Genomic DNA, 19,251 nt, shown 5'->3' on the forward strand with positions numbered 1-19,251 from the left:
GTTATTTCGCATCTGTTTATGTGACTTTGTAGGTTTTCCCAGAGTTTCAAATTTGTGCCTTCTGCGGGGGGAGGCACTCCTATGCTCCCTCCTTCCTCCCCTCTCCTCTGGGTGGGGTGGGGGTGCCCCTCGGGCAGTGCAACCCAAGCTTGGTTTCAGGGACTCCAGACTCTGCCCTAGATGGCCAGCAGACGTTGGGGGCCAGTTCAGAGGGGTGGGCGTTGCTCTCCCCCTGGCCCCTCAGTGCTCAGGGTCCCTGCCCTCATCACCCAACTCCTGTGACAGGGGACGTGACTGGCAAACAGCGGGGCCATTCCTGCTGCCCCCCAGCCCCTCCTAGGGCCAACGCTCTTCTGACCCCTGCCCCACCAACAAAAAGTGCAGCCCCAGAGGAGGGCAGCGTGCTCATGCTCGGGGCTAGCGGGACGTGGCCCCGCCCTGGGACACCTTCTCCGGGCCACTGGCCTCCAGCTCCGCAGCAGGCTGAGGGCAAGGATCCACCCAGCACTTTGGATAGGCTGCCCACAGACTTGGGGTAGGGGACACCCTGGGGCAGTGCCTCCCTACAGAGTGGGGTGAAAGGATGCTCACCCCAGAACTCCAGCCTCGCGGCAACCCTGGAAGGGCCCCCATATGTCACAGGCACACACGCATCTGGGCCGTACCCTCCGGCCCTCCTGCCCTCCGAGGGCTGGGCTGGGGGGCCCTCTCTAGGACCTGAGCCAGAGAGGGGGAAGGTCTCTGCCTGGACGCCCCTCACTGTTTGGGACTTAGTGGCCACAGCGCCCCCTCCCCCCAGGCCAGACTAGGATCGGGGGAGGCCAAGGGGCTGGGCGGGAGCCGAGGGGCGGTCTACAGCCTGTCGACCGGCCCAGGGCTCCGTGATGTCATGGCGGGTGCGAAGGAGGGGGCGGGGGCCGGGCTGTTTTTCTGGAGAGTGGGAGCTGGAGGGAGCGAGACAAAGCAGGGCCGGCTGGGCCGGCTGGCAGCAGGCGCCATGGAGCCTCGGTCCCACATCTTGCTGTGGAAACTTCTGCTCCTGCAGAGTGAGTTCAGGGCGTGGGAGTCAGGAGGAGGCACGGCCACCAGCGGGTCTGAGTGAGCTCGGGTTCTCGGCAAAGCCGCCTGCCTGAGCTCTAGCCCAGAGGGGTGGGACACCCCCACCCCCCGCTGGGGAGGGGCCCCAGTCTGGGGGCCCTCAGAAGGAGCAGCTCAGGACCACAAGAGCGCCCAGGACCTGGGAGGGTGCGAGGGTTTAGAAGCCCCCCAGAATGTTCATCCACATGATAGTGGGAGGCGGAGGCCAGGGCGGGCGGGGAGGCTGAGGCAGCAGGCCGGGTCTGTCCTGTGCTCTACTGCTGAGGGAAGTCCCCCAGGCCCGTGCTCCCAGTTGTCAGGAGGGGAGCCAGCTGGGGACTGGGGGACTTGCAGGGTCTGTTCCAGCCTTTCTCTATGGTTCCCAGGACCCCGGCCTGCCCCAGGCTGGCCTGCTGACCGGGCACATTCCTCTGTCCCAGACGACCAGCCCCATCTCCAGAGCAGAAACATGACTCTGAGGAGGCAGCTAGTGGGGTCACTCCCCATATCGAGCGTCTCTGTGCCCCAGAAACCCACCGTTCAGAAAGGCCAGCAGAGCTCCGGCCTGGACACTGGGGGTGGGGGGTGGCTCCCACGGACAGGGGCCGGCAAGGGCTCCGGTGGTCTGGCCCTCAGCAGGTGCAGTGCTGGCCACACCTCACACTTTGTGGGTCAGGCTCTGGTGGCCTTGCTCCAGGGACGTTGGGCCTTTGGTGACCAGCCCCACTGCTCCCCTCCAAAGGGCAGGTGCTGTGGGACTGGCAAGGGGGCCGTGGGAAAGGTGCCTGAGCCACGTGGGACTAGAGGAGGCCCCACCCCGTCCTCCCGGCTGGTCTGGCTTTGTCCTCACCCACTCTCTGGGTGCTATTAGCACCCACCTGGGTGAGGACTGCGGAAGGGACCCGGGCCTGAGGCCCTTCCCAGGGTGCTGGGGATGCAGAGGCTCCGGCCGCCCCTCCCCTGAGTGACCCAGTCTTCCTCTCCCCCCAGGTGCCACTGTGCTGCTGTCCTCAGGTTAGTGACTGTCCTCCACTGCCCGTGGCTTGCTGTCCCCCACGTCTGGCCAGCCCCACCCTGCACCCTGCACCCTGCACCCTGCACCTGTCCCCTCAGGCCCCACGCATCCTCCAGTGACCTCCCTCCCCACTAGGGCCACCTGGGTCAGTGCCGGCAGGCAGTTCCGTGGTGTCCGAGTCCGCAGTGAGCTGGCCAGCCGGGTCTCCGGCCGTGCTGCGCTGCCAGAGCCCGCGCATGGTCTGGACGCAAGACCGGCTGCACGACCGCCAGCGCGTGGTCCACTGGGACCTCAGCGGTGGCCCGGGCGGGCGCCCGGCGCACCGGCTGGTGGACATGTACTCGGCGGGGGAGCAGCGTGTGTACGAGCCAAGGGACCGCGGCCGCCTCCTGCTGTCGCCCTCCGCCTTCCACGACGGGAACTTCTCGCTGCTCATCCGCGGTAGGGGACCTTGAACCGCGGCGGGGGCTGGGGGAGGCGCAAGCCCAGCCCGCGGAGCTCACGGCTGGTTTCCTCCGGGCCGCAGCGGCGGAGGACACGGACGAGGGGCTCTACACCTGCAATCTGCACCATCACTACTGCCACCTGTACGAGAGCCTGGCCGTCCGCCTGCGCGTCACCGACGACCGTGAGTGCCCCGCCCCCCCACCCCCGGTGCCACCCCTCCCCCGCGCCCGCTCCCTCCTTTCCCTGGCCCCCTCCCGGTGCTGACCGACCTGCGTCCCCCAGCCCGGGAAGCCGGTGCGCACTGGGACGGTGAGAAGGAGGTGCTGGTGGTGGAGCTCGGCGCGCCCGCGCTTCTGACTTGCGTGAACCGCGCGCACGTGTGGACGGACCGGCACCTGGAGGAAGCGCAGCAGGTGGTGCACTGGGACCGGCAGCCGCCCGGGGTCCCACACGACCGCGCCGACCGACTGCTCGACCTGTACGCGTCGGGCGAGCGCCGCGCCTACGGGCCACCCTTCCTGCACGACCGCGTGGCAGTGGAGGCGGACGCCTTTGCGCGCGGCGACTTCTCCCTGCGCATCGCCCCGCTGGAGCCGGCCGACGAGGGCACATACTCCTGCCACCTGCACCACCACTACTGCGGCCTGCACGAGCGCCGCGTCTTCCACCTGAAAGTGACCGAGCCCGCCGCCGCCGCCCCCGCCCCCGCCGAACCGCCCCCTCGGGACTCGCCGGGCAACGGCTCCAGCCACAGCAGCGCCCCCGCGCCAGGTGAAGCAGGCTGCCCCGGGCGCCCGGGGAACATCTGAGAGCCGGAAACTGCCACCAGGGACCTGGGGTCAGTGACGGGTGGCCCCCGCGGGCCGTGGCCGCCTGTCCCATCCCCAAGATCCACGTTGCGCAGCAAGAGTGGCTCGGGCGGCGGTGTCCCGCGTGGCGGGCCACGCTGCGAGCTCCCTGACCCGTCCCCGCACGGCCCCTGCAGATCCCACGCTGGCACGAGGCCGCAGCGTTATCAACGTCATCGTCCCCGAGAGCCGGGCCCACTTCTTCCAGCAGCTGGGCTACGTGCTGGCCACGCTGCTGCTCTTCATCCTGCTGCTCATCACCGTCGTCCTGGCCACGCGTCACCACCGCCGCGGAGGTGAGCCGAGCTCTCAAACCTCCGCGTGGGGGCGAGGCCAGAGGAGGGGCCTGTGGTGCTGGGGTGCGGCGCGAGGGCAGAGGGAGGGCAGGGGACACCGTGACCCTCGGTACTGGGGCGGGAGGGCTCCCCAGGGCTGGGGAACTGCCCCCAACACCCGTCTCCCTTCCCAGGTTATGAGTACTCCGCCAGGAAGTCGGGGAAGTCAAAGGGGTGAGTGCCCCTTCTCGTTGTCCTGGGCGGCCAGGCCCTGCCCCACCTGCCCTCCTAATCTCCCCTCCCCCTCCTCCTCCAGGAAAGACGTGAGCATGGCGGAGTTTGCTGTGGCCACCGGGGACCAGGCATTTTACAGGACGGAGGACATCCAACTAGGTGAGTCCCCCTCCCCCACGCACACACAGGAACGCAGGGGTGAGGGTGGGGCGGGGCTCACCTGCCCTTTCCCTACCCCAGATTACAAAAACAACATCCTGAAGGAGAGGGCGGAGCTGGCTCGCTGCCCTCTGCCCGCCAAGCACATCGACTTGGACAAAGGTGAGCAGCTGGGAGCCAGGCTTCTGCCCAGAGAACCAGGCCAGTCCCAGTCCATGCCCCACAGGGGGTCCCCTGCCACCTTAGCCTTCCAGAAACCCCCGGGGCAGCCCTGCAGGATGGAGGGGTGGAGGGCAGCCACCCACCCTCTTGTCCCCTCGGCTTCCAGAGTTCAGGAAGGAATACTGCAAGTAAGGTGATCAAGCTCCTGGCCGGCCAGTACCTCCTCCTGACTGACCCTGTCCAGCTCGTCTGCCCCCCCCCCCCCCCCCCCCCCCCGCAGCGGCTGGTCCCGCTGTCCTGGAACTTGGCCTGGGTTGGTGCAGAGCAAGGCTACAGCCAGAGCCCTCTCCTGGGAGCTGCCCCATCCTAGCAGCAGCAGTGGGTTCTGTGGGCCCTGGGGAGTCTGAGGACCAGTCCTCAGGGGCCCACTGCAGGGGCCCACTGCTGGCCCTGCCCCCTTGGCACCTGGTGCCCTCACTGATGTTCAACGAGCCCTCAGGCCCTTCATGCCCTGGCCTCTGGGCAGCCGCAGCCAGGCCTCTGCAGGGGCAGCAAGACACCCTGCAGGAGGGCTCAGCGGGGACTCTTGGAACTGGGACTAGGGCTCTTGAAGCCTTCTGGGGGGGGCTCCCTGCCGGCTCCCGGTCTGCACTGTGGTCATCCAGCCAGGCTGCCATCTGCTGCACTTGGGGACCCGAGGAGGGCACATCCCCGCGGGGGGCTGGTGCCCCTCTGTGCTGCCTCAGGCCCCCAGGGGCCACCCTGGGCCCTTTCTCTGATTCCCAGCCTGCTCTGGCCTCCTTCCCCATAAGCTGCCTTGACAGTCTCTGGGCTCCAGGAGACTTCTGGTCCCCCCCTGGGCTGGAGTCTTGGGCTGGGGTGTCCTTTGGCACCTGTTCTGTCCGAGCACGGGGGGGGGGGGGAGGCAGTTCTAGAGCGGCCTGTGTGGCCACGCCCGACACCCACATTCGCTCCTCCTGGGGAACTGCCACCATCACAATAAAGACCCTGTCAGATTCTTAGACTCAGCCCCAGGTGTGCCTCCGCTGTCCCTGCCCTTCCCAGGGGGCCCACTCTGGGCCTCAGAGCCCCCACATCACCAGCCCCTTCTGTCACCGGAAGGCCCACTGCCAGTACCCACTTGACTAGAAGGTCTGGGTGGGGTGTCCTGGGAAGACAGACCTCGGAATCCTGCAGCACTTATGCCTGGCTGGGGTGGAGTTTGGCGTCGTCAGCTCCTGGGGATTTTTTTGGATGCAGGAGAGGGGAGCACTCTGGTGACTGAGGACAGAGACCGTGGTGTCAGTCTAGTCCTCTGAGAAGCAGGTAGGGTTAGATGTGGGAGCATCTAGGCGGAGGGGCGGGAGGGAGCATGGCACCTGCAGACAGGGTGCCAGTGTGACCCTCCTACAGGGCAGGGGCTGCGGTAGGGAGGAGCCCATGTCTCCCAGCCCTGGCCCCACCCTCCAAAGTCTGCCCCCCCCACAGCAGGGAGCAGGAAAACGTGGCTGTCACCCTGTGTTTTCACAATCCCTGGGAGCTGGTGTGTTAAGAACACGACCTGCTACACAAGGAGGCAGCAGCCACCCCACGCTGGGCATCTGAGCTTTTGCCTTGGGGAAATGAGGACTTAGGCTGTTTCTGAGAAGAGCAGTGTCAATAAACTCACACAAAGGAAATAAAGCCACAAAACCTATTACTTTACAGGTGCCAGAAATGGGGCTGGGAGGGGGGCAGCCCTCCAAACCCGTCACAAGCTAACAGGAGATGGAAGCTTCTGCTTCTTTCAAGGTGGCTGGGGGGAGGTCGCTAATTTTTCACAGTGGTTATTTAAAAGGATGCCCAGGAAAAGCACGGTGAGAGCTTGGGTGGGAACCCTATCTGAATCCAGGTTCTGCTGCTGTGAGCAGTGTTGTCACACTGGCCAAGGCCAAGGCCAAGACCCAAATAGCCAGCACCTCCCCACCCTGTCCAAGACACACACAAGGACCCATCGTGGCAAAAGCAGGGAGGGAGGCTGGCCCTGGAGCTGCGGCTTGCCTGAGTGTGCCTCCCTCCCAGCCCAGTGACTCCTGGCCCCCTGGTGACCACCGCTTCTACTGGACAAGGCCTACCTATAAGGGCTTAAGCTCTGGCCACAGACTCTCCCTCCCTCAGGGCCTGAGCCTGACCACAGTGGTGTCTGCTGGGGCCAGCTCTCCACATGTCTCTCATGACTTGGGCCATCAAGTGGGACAAGATGACCTGGGGGCCAGAGAACCACTGGGGCATCAGATCCCTCCGTCTGTGCGGCCAGCATCCTTGTGCATGGCTTGGATGCTGTGAGCTCACATGGCTTGCTACCCTGTGAGCTCTCAGGTGGGCACTGTCTTCCTCCTTCCCTGGACATCTGGCATGGAGCCGTGATGGACACTCCTTCTGAGGCCACCCTGCCTGGCTTCCTCAGGGTGCCTCTGGGGAGACCTACACCGAAGGGGAGAACGTCCAGGTCTTGCCGAATGGGTGCTGACCTCCCAGAGCCTAGGGGAATGGAGGTCAGGTCCCCAGCCTGCACTGACCGGGCGACAGTCCCAGCTGGGGCTCAGGAGCTTTTGTCCAGCACTCTGGCCAGACTGGTGGGGTCTTTCCAGTGTGGGACCACTGCCTGAGGGTGGCCCTAGGCTCCAGGCAGCTTCAAGAGCAGTGCTGGGGTGGGTGGGGTGAGAGGGGCAGCACCTACCCGCCCCCCCTCAGGTCCCACACCAGGGCTGCCCCTCTTGTTCCTCTCTGGCCAAGGTCGGACTCCCTCTAGTGGACCAAGATTTCCTCCTGGAGCTGGGGAAGGGCCACTCGCTCAATGCGGTGGGAGATGCCTGTGGCTGGACCCTTCACAGCCCAACAGAAGGGGAGCTGCTCAGGGTCTCCCTTGACCGACAACCTCAGGGTGGTTAGACTTGACAAAGCCCGGGGCAGGGGGGTAGTCCTTTCACTTGTTGCCAGAAGCCGCATGCCTGGGCACCTCTGGGCTCACGTGCGCGCGCACAGCTGCTGTGCTGACGCTCGCCACCTCCGGGGTTGCCTTGGCATCACGGGCTCTGCTCACACCCGCACCCCCGAGTGAGCTCCGCAGTCACTCGGCCCGTGTTGCTCAAAGCTCCCGTGGATGCCGGTAGAGCTGGCGCGGGGGTGCAAAGCTACCGGGTATCCTCCGCTTCCGGTGGCGATCCAAGTCCTCAGCTTTCTGAAAAGCGCCGCCAATGTGACCCGGAAGCCTCCGGACTTTGAACACCCACGGGCCCGGGAGCCCTCGCGAGGGGGCGGAGAACCGGAACCCCGACGAGCGACACTTTAAGGAGGGCTCCCGACGGGGCGGAGGGGAGGGGCGTCCTCTCCTCTGACGGCTGGGGACGCGACCTGCAGGTGGGTTCCCACCCACCTCCTGTTCTGGAGGCGCTCCCTGTCTGCACCGGCCGACAGCCCCAGAGTGTGTCATGGGCGCTTTCGCGAGCCCGGCCCGGAGACAGGGGGCGAGTCCGGGAAGAGCGCGTTGGAGGCCTCGCGCGGGCGCGCAGTCCAGGGCCCAGCCACGCACGCGCCCCGCTCTCTCGCGCGTGCGCAGCCACGCCTCCGCGGCGCAGGCGGCCCGGTGACGTCAGGCTCCGCCGCGCTCTCGGGCGCCCCCCGCTGGCGGCGCTCTCATCCCCGCGCCGGGCGGTCCCTGGAACTGCGCGGCCCGAGGGGGCGGCCGGGCCTCGCGCGGTCTCAGCCTGTGTCCCCGGGTTGGGGGCGGATGGGCGGCCGCGGGCCGCGGGGCAGCAGCCGGGGTGTGCGCGGAGTCGGGGGCGGTCGGGCGGGCAAGGCCGGGGCGGCAGGGCCGAGAGCAGGCCGGCGGAGGGGAGGCGCCCGCGTCCTAGCCCCGGGCCGGGCCTGAGCTCTGCACGGGCCCGGCTCCCGCCGCCGCCGCCGCCGCCGCACCATGGCGGAGACCAAGATCATCTATCACATGGACGAGGAGGAGACGCCGTACCTGGTCAAGCTGCCCGTGGCGCCCGAGCGCGTCACGCTGGCCGACTTCAAGAACGTGCTCAGCAATCGGCCGGTGCACGCCTACAAATTCTTCTTCAAGTCCATGGACCAGGACTTCGGGTCAGTGGGCCGCGGGGTCTGCGCGTGGCGCTGGTGTCGGCACCTGTCTGCGCAGCGGCGGGGCGAGGGTCCTGGCTTCTCCACCCCATCCTGGGCCTGGGCTTGTGGACCTGAGTGCGTGTGACCTGCGGGTCAGAGCCTGTGGTCCAGAGCGACCCTGCACTAGGGCTCGCTCTCCCACCTCTGCGATCGGCAGGTGCTTCGGACTGGCCTGGCAGCTTGTGGTTTATGGGGCCTGGGGTCAGCGAGTGTCTGTCGGAGTGTCAGGGCTGAAGGGATCGAGGTGGGGGCAGAGTCCTAGCCACACAGTGGGTCCCCTGGGTCGCGTAGAGGGGAAATGAGGAGACCTGGGACAGGGGCACGGATCTGTATGCTGGGGTCTGCAGGGGTTTCCAGAGGCTGGAGGCAGACTAGCCCTGGCCACTTGCTCCAGGATCCTGAGGACAAGGCAGAAGTTAAGGGTCACTCTGCCCACCCCTGCCCTGGGGGTTGCTTGCCATTGGGCCTCTGTCCCTGCACTGGGCGTCCTGGGAGCAACCTCTGGGTCAGCGTCCCTGCACTGATGCCTGTGGTGACTGGCGGTCTCACTGAGAGCACTTACCGCTTGCACTGGCTGGGCCTCTGGGACGGGAGCAGGAGAGGAGCAGGAGACTGGCTGTTAGCCCCAGGCCTGACCCAGCACCACCAGCAGTAACCTGAGTCCCAGAGCTGGGAGGGGGCCAGAGGCCCTGTGGCAGCAGGTGTGCCTGGCTGCCCTCAGGCAGCCCATGTCCTTGTGTGTGGCTGCGTCTGGGGACTTTGACATTGAGGCCGTTTCCTGGGCTCTGTGGTCTGCCCAGCCCATGGGCGGCCGCAGCTGAGGTGCAGCTGGGGCTGCTCTGCAGCTCGAGGGGACTTGAGGGACATTTGGACAACTGGGCTTTCTGGGGCCCCCATCACGGAGAGGCATAGAGGGACAGGTGTGTCCCTGGCAGCCTTGGAAGGCAGGATGCCCCAGCCCTGGCTGGCACAGTGGGGGTAGGGGCGGTGCTCTGCTGCTGGCACTCAGTGGTCTCATGTAGTCTCTGCTTCTCTGGGTCCTGGCGGCTTTGGCTGTGACCGTGGGCTCTGTGAAAGGCCACTTATGTTTTTAACTTAGTTTATTATTTTAACAAAAGTTACCAAAGTCACACACGCTCCTTGCCACAAAACTGAAGCTGGCAGAGAGCCCGTGGTATGTCAGTCACGTGCCCAGTCCCCAGTGTGCCATCCTCCGACCACAACCTCTGGCCTGTGTCCGAGAGCCCTGCGGGCCGCCCACAACCTGCAGAGGTCCCCACCCCATTCCCAGGGAGGCGGGCCCGCCCTGCTGGGGGATCCTCAGGACCCGTGTGTGCACTGGCCCAGGAGGGGGGCGGGCAGGCCGTTGGGGTCTTGGAGCAGGACTAGAGTTCCCCAGGTTGTCTGGGAGCGGCTGGGAGCGGCTGGGATGCGGGCTGGAGCAGGGGCCACTGTGGGTCCAGGTGGGTCGGGAGGAGGACAGATCGGGGTGACGGTGGAAGGCGCAGTGAGCAGACAGAGTGGAGGAGGCTCACTGTGCGTCTTCCCGGGATCTCTGGCTGGTGGCCTGGAGGTCGAGGATCGCCACCAGCTGCCTCCTACCTCTCTTCTTCTGAGGTGTGCCTGCAGAGCCCCAGGTCTGTCTGTCTGTCCGTCCAGTAGTGTCATTTCTTTCCGGGACGAGCTCCTTCTGGAATGGGTGACCCATCCAACCTTAGTGTGAAGGGGACCTGGATGTTCTAGTGGATGCACCTGGACGGGCGGGGGCAGGGGTCAGGTCCTGTTGGGCCAGGACAGTGGCCCCCTGTGACAGGGTGACCTCAGGTGGGGGCCTGGGCTTGCTGTCCCCACCCATCCTGCTGTCAGCTGGGCCCTGGGTTCCTGAACCTCTGCTTCGGGCCACAGCTGGCCACCTAGTGAGGGAAGGGGCATCTGAGGTGGGGCCGGGTCCCATTTCCAGTGGGTGTCTTTGGCTGAATGGGCAGGCCTTGCACCCACCATCCATTTTTCCCGTGCAGGTCACAGCTGTCCTGACCCAGCAAAGCGGGGGAGGGTCTCTGGGTCAGCGGCGAGGGGCAGCATCGGGCGGCGCTCGAGCCTAGCCCTTGGCTCCCAGGAGGTGGAGATGGAGGGCGTTGGGAGCACAGCCCCTCTGCCAGGCTGGACTGGGCATGTAGCTTATCTGGCTGTGGTCTGGGTCCCTCTATTTCTGGGCCAGGAACTCTGGTCTCTGGGGCCACCTGCCTGTGGGCCCTAGGCAGTGCTGGGTGGGGGCTGTGGGGTAGGGGCTGGGAACTCCACCTGGCCAAGTCCTACTCTGCTCTCCACAGCTGTGCCATTTGGGGTCAGTGGCCCTGGAGGTGATGGTCACCCCCTAGAACTTGTGGTGAGATATGGAGGATTGAGCCCTTCCATTTCCTGGTGCCTGTAGAGTCTGAACCTGGTGGGGGGCTATGGGAGCTTGGGAATGGCCCTTCCCCCCTTGTCCTGTGCCTGTTCTCTTCACCAGCTTCCTGCTCTGTGGTGGGGAGGGAGGGTGGGGGACCCTGTGTCTCTGGGGACACACTCAGGGCTGTTCCCCGGGGAAGGGCTGGCTGTGGTCACTGCAGCTTCAGGAGCCCCTTGGGCCCCCTGGCCCTTGGCTGTGCTCAGCTCCCAGGGCTCTGCTTGGAGTACACCCCTTGCCAGGGTGAGTCTGCGGGGGTAGCAGGCGGGGCAGCCACAAGTCCGAGGTTACTGGGATCTGGCCGGCCACCCTGAGGTCAGGGGCAAGACGCCACCAGGGGTGCCTGCGTTGCCGCTTCCGAGGGTTGGTGGAACTGCACCAGAGGCCTGCTCTCCCTCCCAGGGAGGCCGGCCCAGGAGGGGCCTCAGGGTGGTGGCGGGGCATTTCCCCCCGAGGAGAGCCCTGTGCCCTCTGCCCTGGGGCTCTGGCATCTGTCCGCTGCCTCCCTGCTGTCCTGGCCCAGCGGGGCTGAGGTCTGTGGAGCCCCCATTGCCCGGGGTCCAGGTGGGCAGTAGGGTGCTCTGTCTTGGGTGTGGGATGGGGGTTCTTTAGGCCAGGGAGGGCTGGGTGCAGGACCTCTGGGACCTGTGAGGGGTGTCTGGGTGGGGGGCTCAGAGGTCTCTGGCAGCCATGGGGGATGGGTTGAGAGGCCCCAGGCGGGGACACAGGAGGGATTTGGGGTGTTCCTAGGCCTCTGGGAAAGCCGGGGAGCCCTGTGGTGTGGGGCTGAGGCTGCTCACCTGTCTCCCTGTGGGTGAGTCAGAAAGGGCGGGAGCTTGGGCGTGGTGGGGAGGCCACTGGAGGAGCCACCGGGCTGTTTGGGGACCAGCTCCATGCTGGCCCCTGTGCTGCTGGCAGTCAGAAGCAGTGTCCCCAGGCCTGGGTGCCCCTGACTGTCCCCCGGCCACCCCAGCTTTTCTGTGTCTTCAGCCAGACACGGGCCAGGTCATGGTCTCCCCAGAAGCTCAGCTCTGTGGGGCTGTGGTGCACCCGAGGGGGCAGCAGACCCAGGGGCTCCTCTTCCCTGGGGTGTGGGGCCCTGAGAAGTGTTGGTGTCCCCTTTTCTGTGCATGTGGGCTGGACCTGGAAGGTGTCTGGGGTATTGTCCACAGGACCCTGGCAGGTGCCCCTGCGCCTCAGGTTGTCCCTGTCTCCCCCATCCGCTCTACCCCCAGGTCTAGAGCCCCTCCTGGGGGTGGGGTACACTGAGGCCTGCTTCCTGGGTGGGGTGTGGGCTGCCTGCTCTGGGGGCTCCTTTGCCCAGGACTCACTAAGCTGAGGCTACTTCCGGCTCCTGGCTCCTGGTTCTCATTCTTTCACTGGGCCCAAGTCTCGGGCATGGAAACCCCGCTGAGCCAAGCAGAGTGTCCAGCCCCCCCACTCCTGCTGCAGGTCTCTGCCCTGCCGGGCCTGCCCTGTGGACCTCTAGGGGCCATAGTGGGGGCAGGGGTGTGTGTCTGGGCCACACCCCATGCCTGCCCTGCCCCTTGGGCCCTTGCCAACTGTGCTGGCTGCCATCCCTGTCACCTCTTTGAACCTGAAACCTGGCTCCCCTCCACACCTTTTTCCAACCCCAGGGAAATGGGCGGTCTTTTCAGTTTTCAGTGCCCTGTCCCTCTGCTTCCTGTCTTCCCCAGCCCTCCCGCCCACGGACCGGGGACAGCTTTAAAAAATACTCCCGGCTGATTGCTGGGCAGTGGGCGTGGTGCAGGGCTTCCTGACCTCTCTGGTCTTGAGTTGGGCTGGTGCAGCCTGGGGACCTGCTGGTTTCCCTGGCTGGGCAGGCAGCCTTGGGGAGCAGGGGAGAGAGGGAGTTTAGGGGGACAGTGTGCCATGCCACCTCAACCTGCCTGTGTCCGTGGGTCTGCCCGCCCTTGTATCTGTGCCATGACCTGGCCCTGTACTGGGCTGTGGAGCAGGGCAGTGGGGGGGGGCCACAGGGAATAAGCAAAGCAGAGCCCCTCCCTCACAGAGCCCCCCTGAGGGCACACAGGAGCAGAGGAGGTGGAACTCGTGTTATGGGGTGCTACAGGCAGTGACACCCCAGTGCTGGTGGAGCAGCAGTCTAGAGCTGTGGACTGGGCCCTGGCAAGGGGCCTCGGGGGATGACCAGAGGCCCCAGAAAGGGAGTGTGGTGGGCAGGGTAACCTCAAGGGCCTGGTGGGGGTCTTACGTGTGCTAGTGAGAGCAGGGGTCCCATGGAGGTGTCTGTCTGCAGGGTGGTCAAGGAGGAGATCTCTGCTGACAACGCCCGGCTGCCCTGCTTCAATGGCCGTGTGGTCTCCTGGGTGAGTGGTGGGGGTTGGTGGCAGAGGGTGCCTGGCGGTGGCGGGCAGGGCTACAGTGAGCTGAGCGTGCAGGTGGAAGGCTGGTCGCCTGTGCCCTGAGTGTGCTGCGGGTGGGTTGGGTGGCGAGAGGTTGGTGGTGTCCCTCAGCCTCACTGTTCTCCACAGCTGGTCCTGGCCGAGGGTGCACACTCGGACACTGGTTCTCAGGCCACCGACGGCCACAGCGACCTGCCCCCACCCCTCGAGCGGATGGGTGGCATTGGGGACTCCCGGCCCCCCTCTTTCCAGTAAGAATTTCGGGGGCTTGAGCCTAGTGGTCCTGCAGGGCCCCTTCCAAGCCTGCTGGGAGATGGGAAGTTGGGCAGAGCCCCTGGCCAGGAGGGACCGGTCAGCAGAGGAGGGGCCGGCAGAGAGGCGCAGACCCAGTGGGTGGTGGGTGAGGGTTTTCCGGAGTCAGGGTCTCACCTGGTGAGGGCAGGCGAGGGTTGAGAGGGGCCAAGGCCATGGGGCCCAGTCTGCCCGACGCTGTCCTCGGCACAGCCCGAACGTGGCCAGCAGCCGGGACGGGATGGACAACGAGACTGGCACGGAGTCCATGGTCAGCCACTGGCGAGAACGAGCCCGACGCCGAAACCGGGATGAGGGTAATGGGCCTCACCCAGGACCCCAGGCCCCACGGCACACCCCAGGTCCCTGCCAACCACATGTTCCCGCCCAAGGCCCATGGGGGTCTCTGGGGAGAGGTCTGAGGCCTGACTTCCTGAGGACCTCCTTGACCCTGCGGTCACACTGCCTGCTCCCAGGTCCACAAGGGCTTGAGCCCACACAGGCCACTGGGACCTCCAGGGAGCCCCATGATCCGCTCACTTCCGTCTCACTTCCGTCTCGTCCCCACAGCCGCCCGGGCCAATGGGCACCCGAGGGGGGACCGGCGGCGAGACCTGGGTCTCCCCCCGGACAGCACGTCCACTGTGCTGAGCAGCGAGCTTGAGTCCAGCAGCTTCATCGACTCTGAGGAGGAGGATAACACGAGCCGGTGCGTGTGAGTATGTGTGTGCAGGCATGTGGCCACCTGTGCTGTGTGGGTGGGCGTGTGCACAGGCACACATGCCCACACAGGTCTTACGGCCTCACACATGTGCGTGGGCGTGCATCATGGCTGTGGTGTGTGTGCACGGGTGTGCGCATGTGCCCACTGGTGTTTTACTGCGGCGCTCGCATGCCGTGTGCCTGTGTGCAGGGTGTGTGCCACATGCACTCTGTGCACTTGAGTGTGTGCTGGCATGGGCAGCCATGTTGCCTGCCTGGTGTTGATGTCTGGTTTGCCTGCGAGCAGTGAGCCTCTCAGGTGTGGGGCTTGTGTGTGCCATGCACGCGTGTAGGGTGGGCTGCCCAGGAGCTGCCCAGCCTCCCGACAAACCCTGCCTGTCGTCTCCAGTGCCCTTCCCTCGACTGTGCGTGTGTGTGTTTGGGGGGGTGCCTGTTCTCTGCCACCTCCTCCCTCCAGGGCTCCCCTCCCCTGACCTGGGCACCTCTGACCTCCATGCCGCCCCCACTTCTGCACCCCCAGGCTGAGCAGCTCCACCGAGCAGAGCACCTCCTCACGGCTCATCCGGAAGCACAAGCGGCGGCGGCGGAAGCAGCGCCTGCGGCAGGCGGACCGCGTAGGTAGCAGCAGCTGGGGTTGGGGTGGGCCCCGGGCGCCTTCCCTGGGCCCCTCACCTGGTGCCCTTTCAGGCCTCGTCCTTCAGCAGCATCACGGACTCCACCATGTCCCTGAACATCGTCACCGTCACGCTCAACATGGGTGAGGCTGCCGTGGCCCCCGGGGGGGTGGGGTCTCCGGGCTGGGCTGCTCACCGTTCCCCCCACAGAAAGGCACCACTTCCTGGGCATCAGCATCGTGGGCCAGAGCAACGACCGCGGGGACGGTGGCATCTACATTGGCTCCATCATGAAGGGCGGGGCTGTGGCTGCCGACGGCCGCATCGAGCCGGGCGACATGCTGCTGCAGGTGGGGCTGCCGGAGCTGCGGGGGGGGGGGGGGGTTGGAAGGCTAGCACCCCCACCTGCCACTGCACTGAACCCGTCCCCCCAGGTGAACGACGTCAACTTTGAGAACATGAGCAATGACGATGCTGTGCGGGTGCTGCGGGAGATTGTGTCCCAGACGGGGTGAGTCTTGGGGACACAGTGGGGGGTGGGGGTGCATGGGGGTCCCGCATGACCCTCCCCTTCCTGCCCACCAGGCCCATCAGCCTCACGGTGGCCAAGTGCTGGGACCCCACCCCCCGGAGCTACTTCACTGTACCCAGGGGTGAGTGAGCTCGGGCACTGGCGGGCAGGGGTGGGGGTGCCGGCTGGGCTGAGGGCCTCCCCCCTTGTGCCCTTGAACCCCACTTTTTCCTCCACCTCTGCTCCTTCACCTGTCTGTTGCCACGTGGCGGCCACCCAGCTGACCCTGTGCGGCCCATCGACCCGGCCGCCTGGCTGTCCCACACGGCGGCGCTGACCGGAGCCCTGCCCCGCTACGGTACGAGCCCTTGCTCCAGCGCCGTCACGCGCACCAGCTCCTCCTCACTAACCAGCTCTGTGCCTGGCGCCCCACGTAAGTGGCCCTCTTGGTCCAGGACACTGGGGCACCGGCCAAGGACCAGGTCCAGGTGCCCACCAGGGGCACACCCTGGGGCCCACCAGCGTCAGCGTCCCTGCTGCTGTGAGGCCCCCTGTACCCGGTGCACGTCCCACGTGGGGCAGTAGAGGTGCCTGGTGGGCCGGGACAGCTGGGGTCGCCCAGGGGCCCTGGGGCAGGTGTGCGTGGAGTCCCGCCTGCTCTCTGCTGCTAACACGACTAACAGCGGGGGAGGGGCGGTGGGAGGGGCGATGCCTAGGTCCCGCTGGGCTGTGGGCTGAGTGGGGGCCCCAGCCCCACGGAAGCACCTGCAGGGGTAGGAGGGCAGTTCCCCACGGCCACGCCCCTGCCTGGGGGCCCTGCAGCCACAGCCTGCGAGGGCCCACCGCTGCCCACTGAGGAAGGCCGTGTCTTGCAGAGCTGGAGGAGGCACCGCTGACGGTGAAGAGTGACATGGCCGCCGTGGTCCGGGTCATGCAGCTGCCCGACTCTGGGCTGGAGATCCGCGACCGGATGTGGCTCAAGATCACCATTGCCAACGCCGTGATCGGTGAGTGGCCCGCCGGGTGCCGTGGGTGGGCGGCGGCCGGGCTGCTGTCTGACATGAGCCTCGGCAGGGGCGGACGTGGTGGACTGGCTGTACACACACGTGGAGGGCTTCAGGGAGCGGCGGGAGGCACGCAAGTACGCCAGCAGCATGCTGAAGCGTGGCTTCCTGCGGCACACGGTGAACAAGGTCACCTTCTCGGAGCAGTGCTACTACGTCTTCGGGGACCTGAGCAGCCGTGAGTGGGGCTGCGGGGCGGGGCCCCGGGGAGGCCCGCCCCCACCTCGCTCACCCGCTGCTGCTCCCTTCTGCCAGATCTCGAAGCCCTGAACCTCAACAGCGGCTCCAGCGGGGCCTCGGACCAGGACACGCTGGCCCCGCTGCCCCACCCGGCTCCCTGGCCCCTGGGCCAGGGCTATCCCTACCAGTACCCAGGGCCCCCGCCCTGCTTCCCGCCCGCATACCAGGACCCCAGCTTCAGCTACGGCAGCGGCAGTGCCGGGAGTCAGCAGAGTGAAGGTGAGAGCCTGCCCGGCCCGGCTCCCTGCCCCCCACTGCCTGGCTCTGTCCTGTGTGCTCTGCCTGCTCTGCTGTGGTTCTGGGTGGGCTCCTTTCCTGGGGTGAGTGGCTGAGGGGGGTGGTAAGGAGGAACTGGAGGCTTAGGGGGTTGTGGGGCAGAGGCAGGAGGCTGTGCGGGAAGGGCAGCGAGTGTTGGGGTGGGCTAGAGCAGCTGGGCCCCAGGCGCAGCGGAGGACAGACAGCTTCCCAAGATGCCTGCTGTCCATCTGGGGGCCAGAGGCGGCAGTGACCTAGACAACCACACATCACCCTGGGGTGTGCAGTGGGCTCAGGGGGAGAGGCTGGGGTGCCCCTGAGGAGGGACAGTGGCCTGAGGCTGAGTAGATGAGTGAGGCTGGGGGCAGGGCCCACAGGCTCTGGGGAGGGTCAGGCAGCTGGCCCCATGGATCCAGGCAGGAGGGCAGGGTACAGGGCTATGGCACCGGAGGGAAGCTGGCGGTGGGCGCGCCCTGGTGGGCGGGCATGGGTTCCCCGGCGGGGCCTGGCGTGTAACCCGTGCTCTCCATTGCTTTGTGCTGAGCAAGCCTTAGACTGAAGGACTAGCGGAGTGGACCCTTGGGCCGGTAAGCCTGGGTCCTGTCCGGCGTCCCTCCCGGCATGTCCCTCGCCAGTTGGCGTCCTTGGGTTCCCCGTGCTTCCTGAGAGCCCAGGACGAGGCTGAGCTGAGTAGCTGGCTAGGGTCCCGGGGTCTGATAGAAGGTGGGTCTCTGGGAGGGGCACCCAGGAGGGCCCATGCGAGCTGGCACACCAGGCCTCCACTGCTGCCTTTTTCTGAGCTGCCAGGCCAGGCCCTCGGTGCCCACATCAGGGTGAGGTGTAGGGCACCAAGCTGGCCCCAGAGGAGCCCCGCCTGCCTGCCTCTGCCCCCACCGCGCTGCCGCTGCTCTTGCGTCTGGGCAGGGCCAGTCCTGCCCTGTGTCTGCATGGCCACCCGACCCCTACCCCAGCTTGGGACCACCAGGCTCTGCCCCTGGTTGCCTTAGCAGTGACCGGTTGTCGTGGAAGAGCCGAGGCCTGGCACTGACCGTCCATCCTCCCCCTTCTCCACCGCAGGAAGCAAGAGCAGCGGGTCTGCCCAGAGCGCAGGCGGGAGCAGCCGGCGGGCCCTGGGCCGAGAGCAGGAGCGCCGGGGGCCGGGAGCCGGGGGCAGCGGCAGCGAGTCGGACCACACAGCCCCAAGCGGAGCAGGTGGCGGCGGCTGGCGGGAGCGTCCTGCCAGCCAGCTCAGCCGTGGCGGCAGTCCACACAGCCAGGCCTCAGCCGCTGCTCCGGGGCTCCCCCCACTGCACCCCCTGACGAAGGCATACTCAGTGGTGGGTGGGCCACCTGGGGGGCCCCCCGTCCGGGAGCTGGCCGCTGTCCCCCCAGAGCTGACAGGCAGCCGCCAGTCCTTCCAGAAGGCCATGGGGAACCCCTGCGAGTTCTTCGTGGACATCATGTGACTGAGAACGGTGTGCTCTCTGCTGCCCCCTGCAGGAAGGCATTGGAGCTGGAGTCGTGTGGCCCTTGCCTTGGCGGTGGCCATCCTGGGTCAGGCCAGCCCCCCTTGTGCACAGGGGGCCATATCGTGGGGTCCAGGGCTAAGCAAAGTGGGAGCAGGCTGGAAGGCAGCCACAGCCCTGTGAGCTGGACTCAGCAGCCTGGCTGCTCCTTTCAGGCCAGCTGTGTCCTTGGGGACCCTGGGGAGCTGCCTCTGTGCTCCCTGGGACCCCTGTTGCCCAGGGCGGTGTGCACAGGGCCGCAGGCTAGGCCAAGCAGTGGCAGTTGGGTCTGAGCCTTGCTGGCCATCCAGCCTGCAGCCCCCGCCCGCCTTGCAGGGGTGTAACTTATTTATTTATTGCTTGGCCTGTGTCCTTTGGGGGAGGTGGTGGCCAAGTCAGCCCCATTCCAGCCGGAGCAGAGCTTGCATGTCCCCTGCGCCTCCAGACCTCTGCGTGAGTGCTGGGACACAGGTCCCATCAGAATATGGGGGGGCCGGTGAGAGGTGGGTGGGAGCAGGGCACTCTCGGCGGATGGTGGGGTAGAGCGCAACCCATGGGTGCTCGGCTGCTGCCGGGGTGGCTCTGGGGAAGCCGGCAGCCAGTGCCCCGCCCTGCCGCCCCCAGGTCCAGCCCAAGGCACACCGGCTCCCTGCCCTCGGCCGGCCTGCACGCGTCTGCGCTGCTGAAGCCGTGACCAGTCAGAGTGTTGTCCGGGTAGTCGTAGAGCCACTTCTGTGCAAATGCTATTTTAAACACTAAAAAGCATTTAATTTTATGGGACTGACGTGTGGCCTGTGTCTCTTCTCCCGTGTCCAGCTGCCTTAAGGAGGGGGGTGT

General features: G+C 66.5%; 2 protein-coding genes across 7 annotated transcripts; both read left to right on the plus strand.

Moving 5' to 3' along the window:
• Positions 1 to 535: 535 nt before the first annotated feature.
• MXRA8 (matrix remodeling associated 8) lies at positions 536 to 5,896 on the plus strand. Of its 2 annotated transcripts, XM_037062216.1 has the most exons (10): positions 546 to 1,046; positions 2,068 to 2,091; positions 2,228 to 2,533; positions 2,619 to 2,720; positions 2,822 to 3,310; positions 3,525 to 3,683; positions 3,857 to 3,896; positions 3,979 to 4,055; positions 4,137 to 4,217; positions 4,384 to 5,896. In XM_037062216.1, exons 1-10 carry the CDS (start codon positions 890 to 892, stop codon positions 4,407 to 4,409), a joined length of 1,461 nt encoding a protein of 486 aa, XP_036918111.1. In that variant the 5' UTR covers positions 546 to 889; the 3' UTR covers positions 4,410 to 5,896. The 2 variants fall into 2 exon arrangements, with proteins under 2 accessions (XP_036918112.1, XP_036918111.1); XM_037062217.1 differs by lacking the exon at positions 4,137 to 4,217 and having other exon boundaries at positions 536 to 1,046.
• A 1,962-nt stretch (positions 5,897 to 7,858) lies between these two features.
• On the plus strand, positions 7,859 to 19,189 carry DVL1 (dishevelled segment polarity protein 1). 5 transcript variants are annotated; one of them, XM_037062209.1, is made up of 16 exons: positions 7,859 to 8,342; positions 13,106 to 13,175; positions 13,341 to 13,462; positions 13,716 to 13,819; positions 14,073 to 14,217; positions 14,746 to 14,839; positions 14,913 to 14,982; positions 15,050 to 15,189; positions 15,274 to 15,350; positions 15,425 to 15,492; positions 15,631 to 15,783; positions 16,226 to 16,357; positions 16,425 to 16,592; positions 16,670 to 16,873; positions 17,458 to 17,496; positions 17,987 to 18,071. In XM_037062209.1, exons 1-15 carry the CDS (start codon positions 8,173 to 8,175, stop codon positions 17,466 to 17,468), a joined length of 1,728 nt encoding a protein of 575 aa, XP_036918104.1. In that variant the 5' UTR covers positions 7,859 to 8,172; the 3' UTR covers positions 17,469 to 17,496; positions 17,987 to 18,071. The 5 variants fall into 5 exon arrangements, with proteins under 5 accessions (XP_036918104.1, XP_036918100.1, XP_036918102.1 ...); XM_037062205.1 differs by lacking the exon at positions 17,458 to 17,496 and having other exon boundaries at positions 7,860 to 8,342; positions 17,987 to 19,189; XM_037062207.1 differs by lacking the exon at positions 17,458 to 17,496 and having other exon boundaries at positions 7,860 to 8,342; positions 15,631 to 15,708; positions 17,987 to 19,189.
• The last annotated feature ends 62 nt before the right edge of the window (positions 19,190 to 19,251 follow it).

This window comes from Sturnira hondurensis, unplaced genomic scaffold, assembly GCF_014824575.4.
Source record: "Sturnira hondurensis isolate 20B ecotype Veracruz unplaced genomic scaffold, ASM1482457v3 Scaffold0013931, whole genome shotgun sequence".
NCBI classification, from domain to species: Eukaryota; Metazoa; Chordata; class Mammalia; order Chiroptera; family Phyllostomidae; genus Sturnira; species Sturnira hondurensis.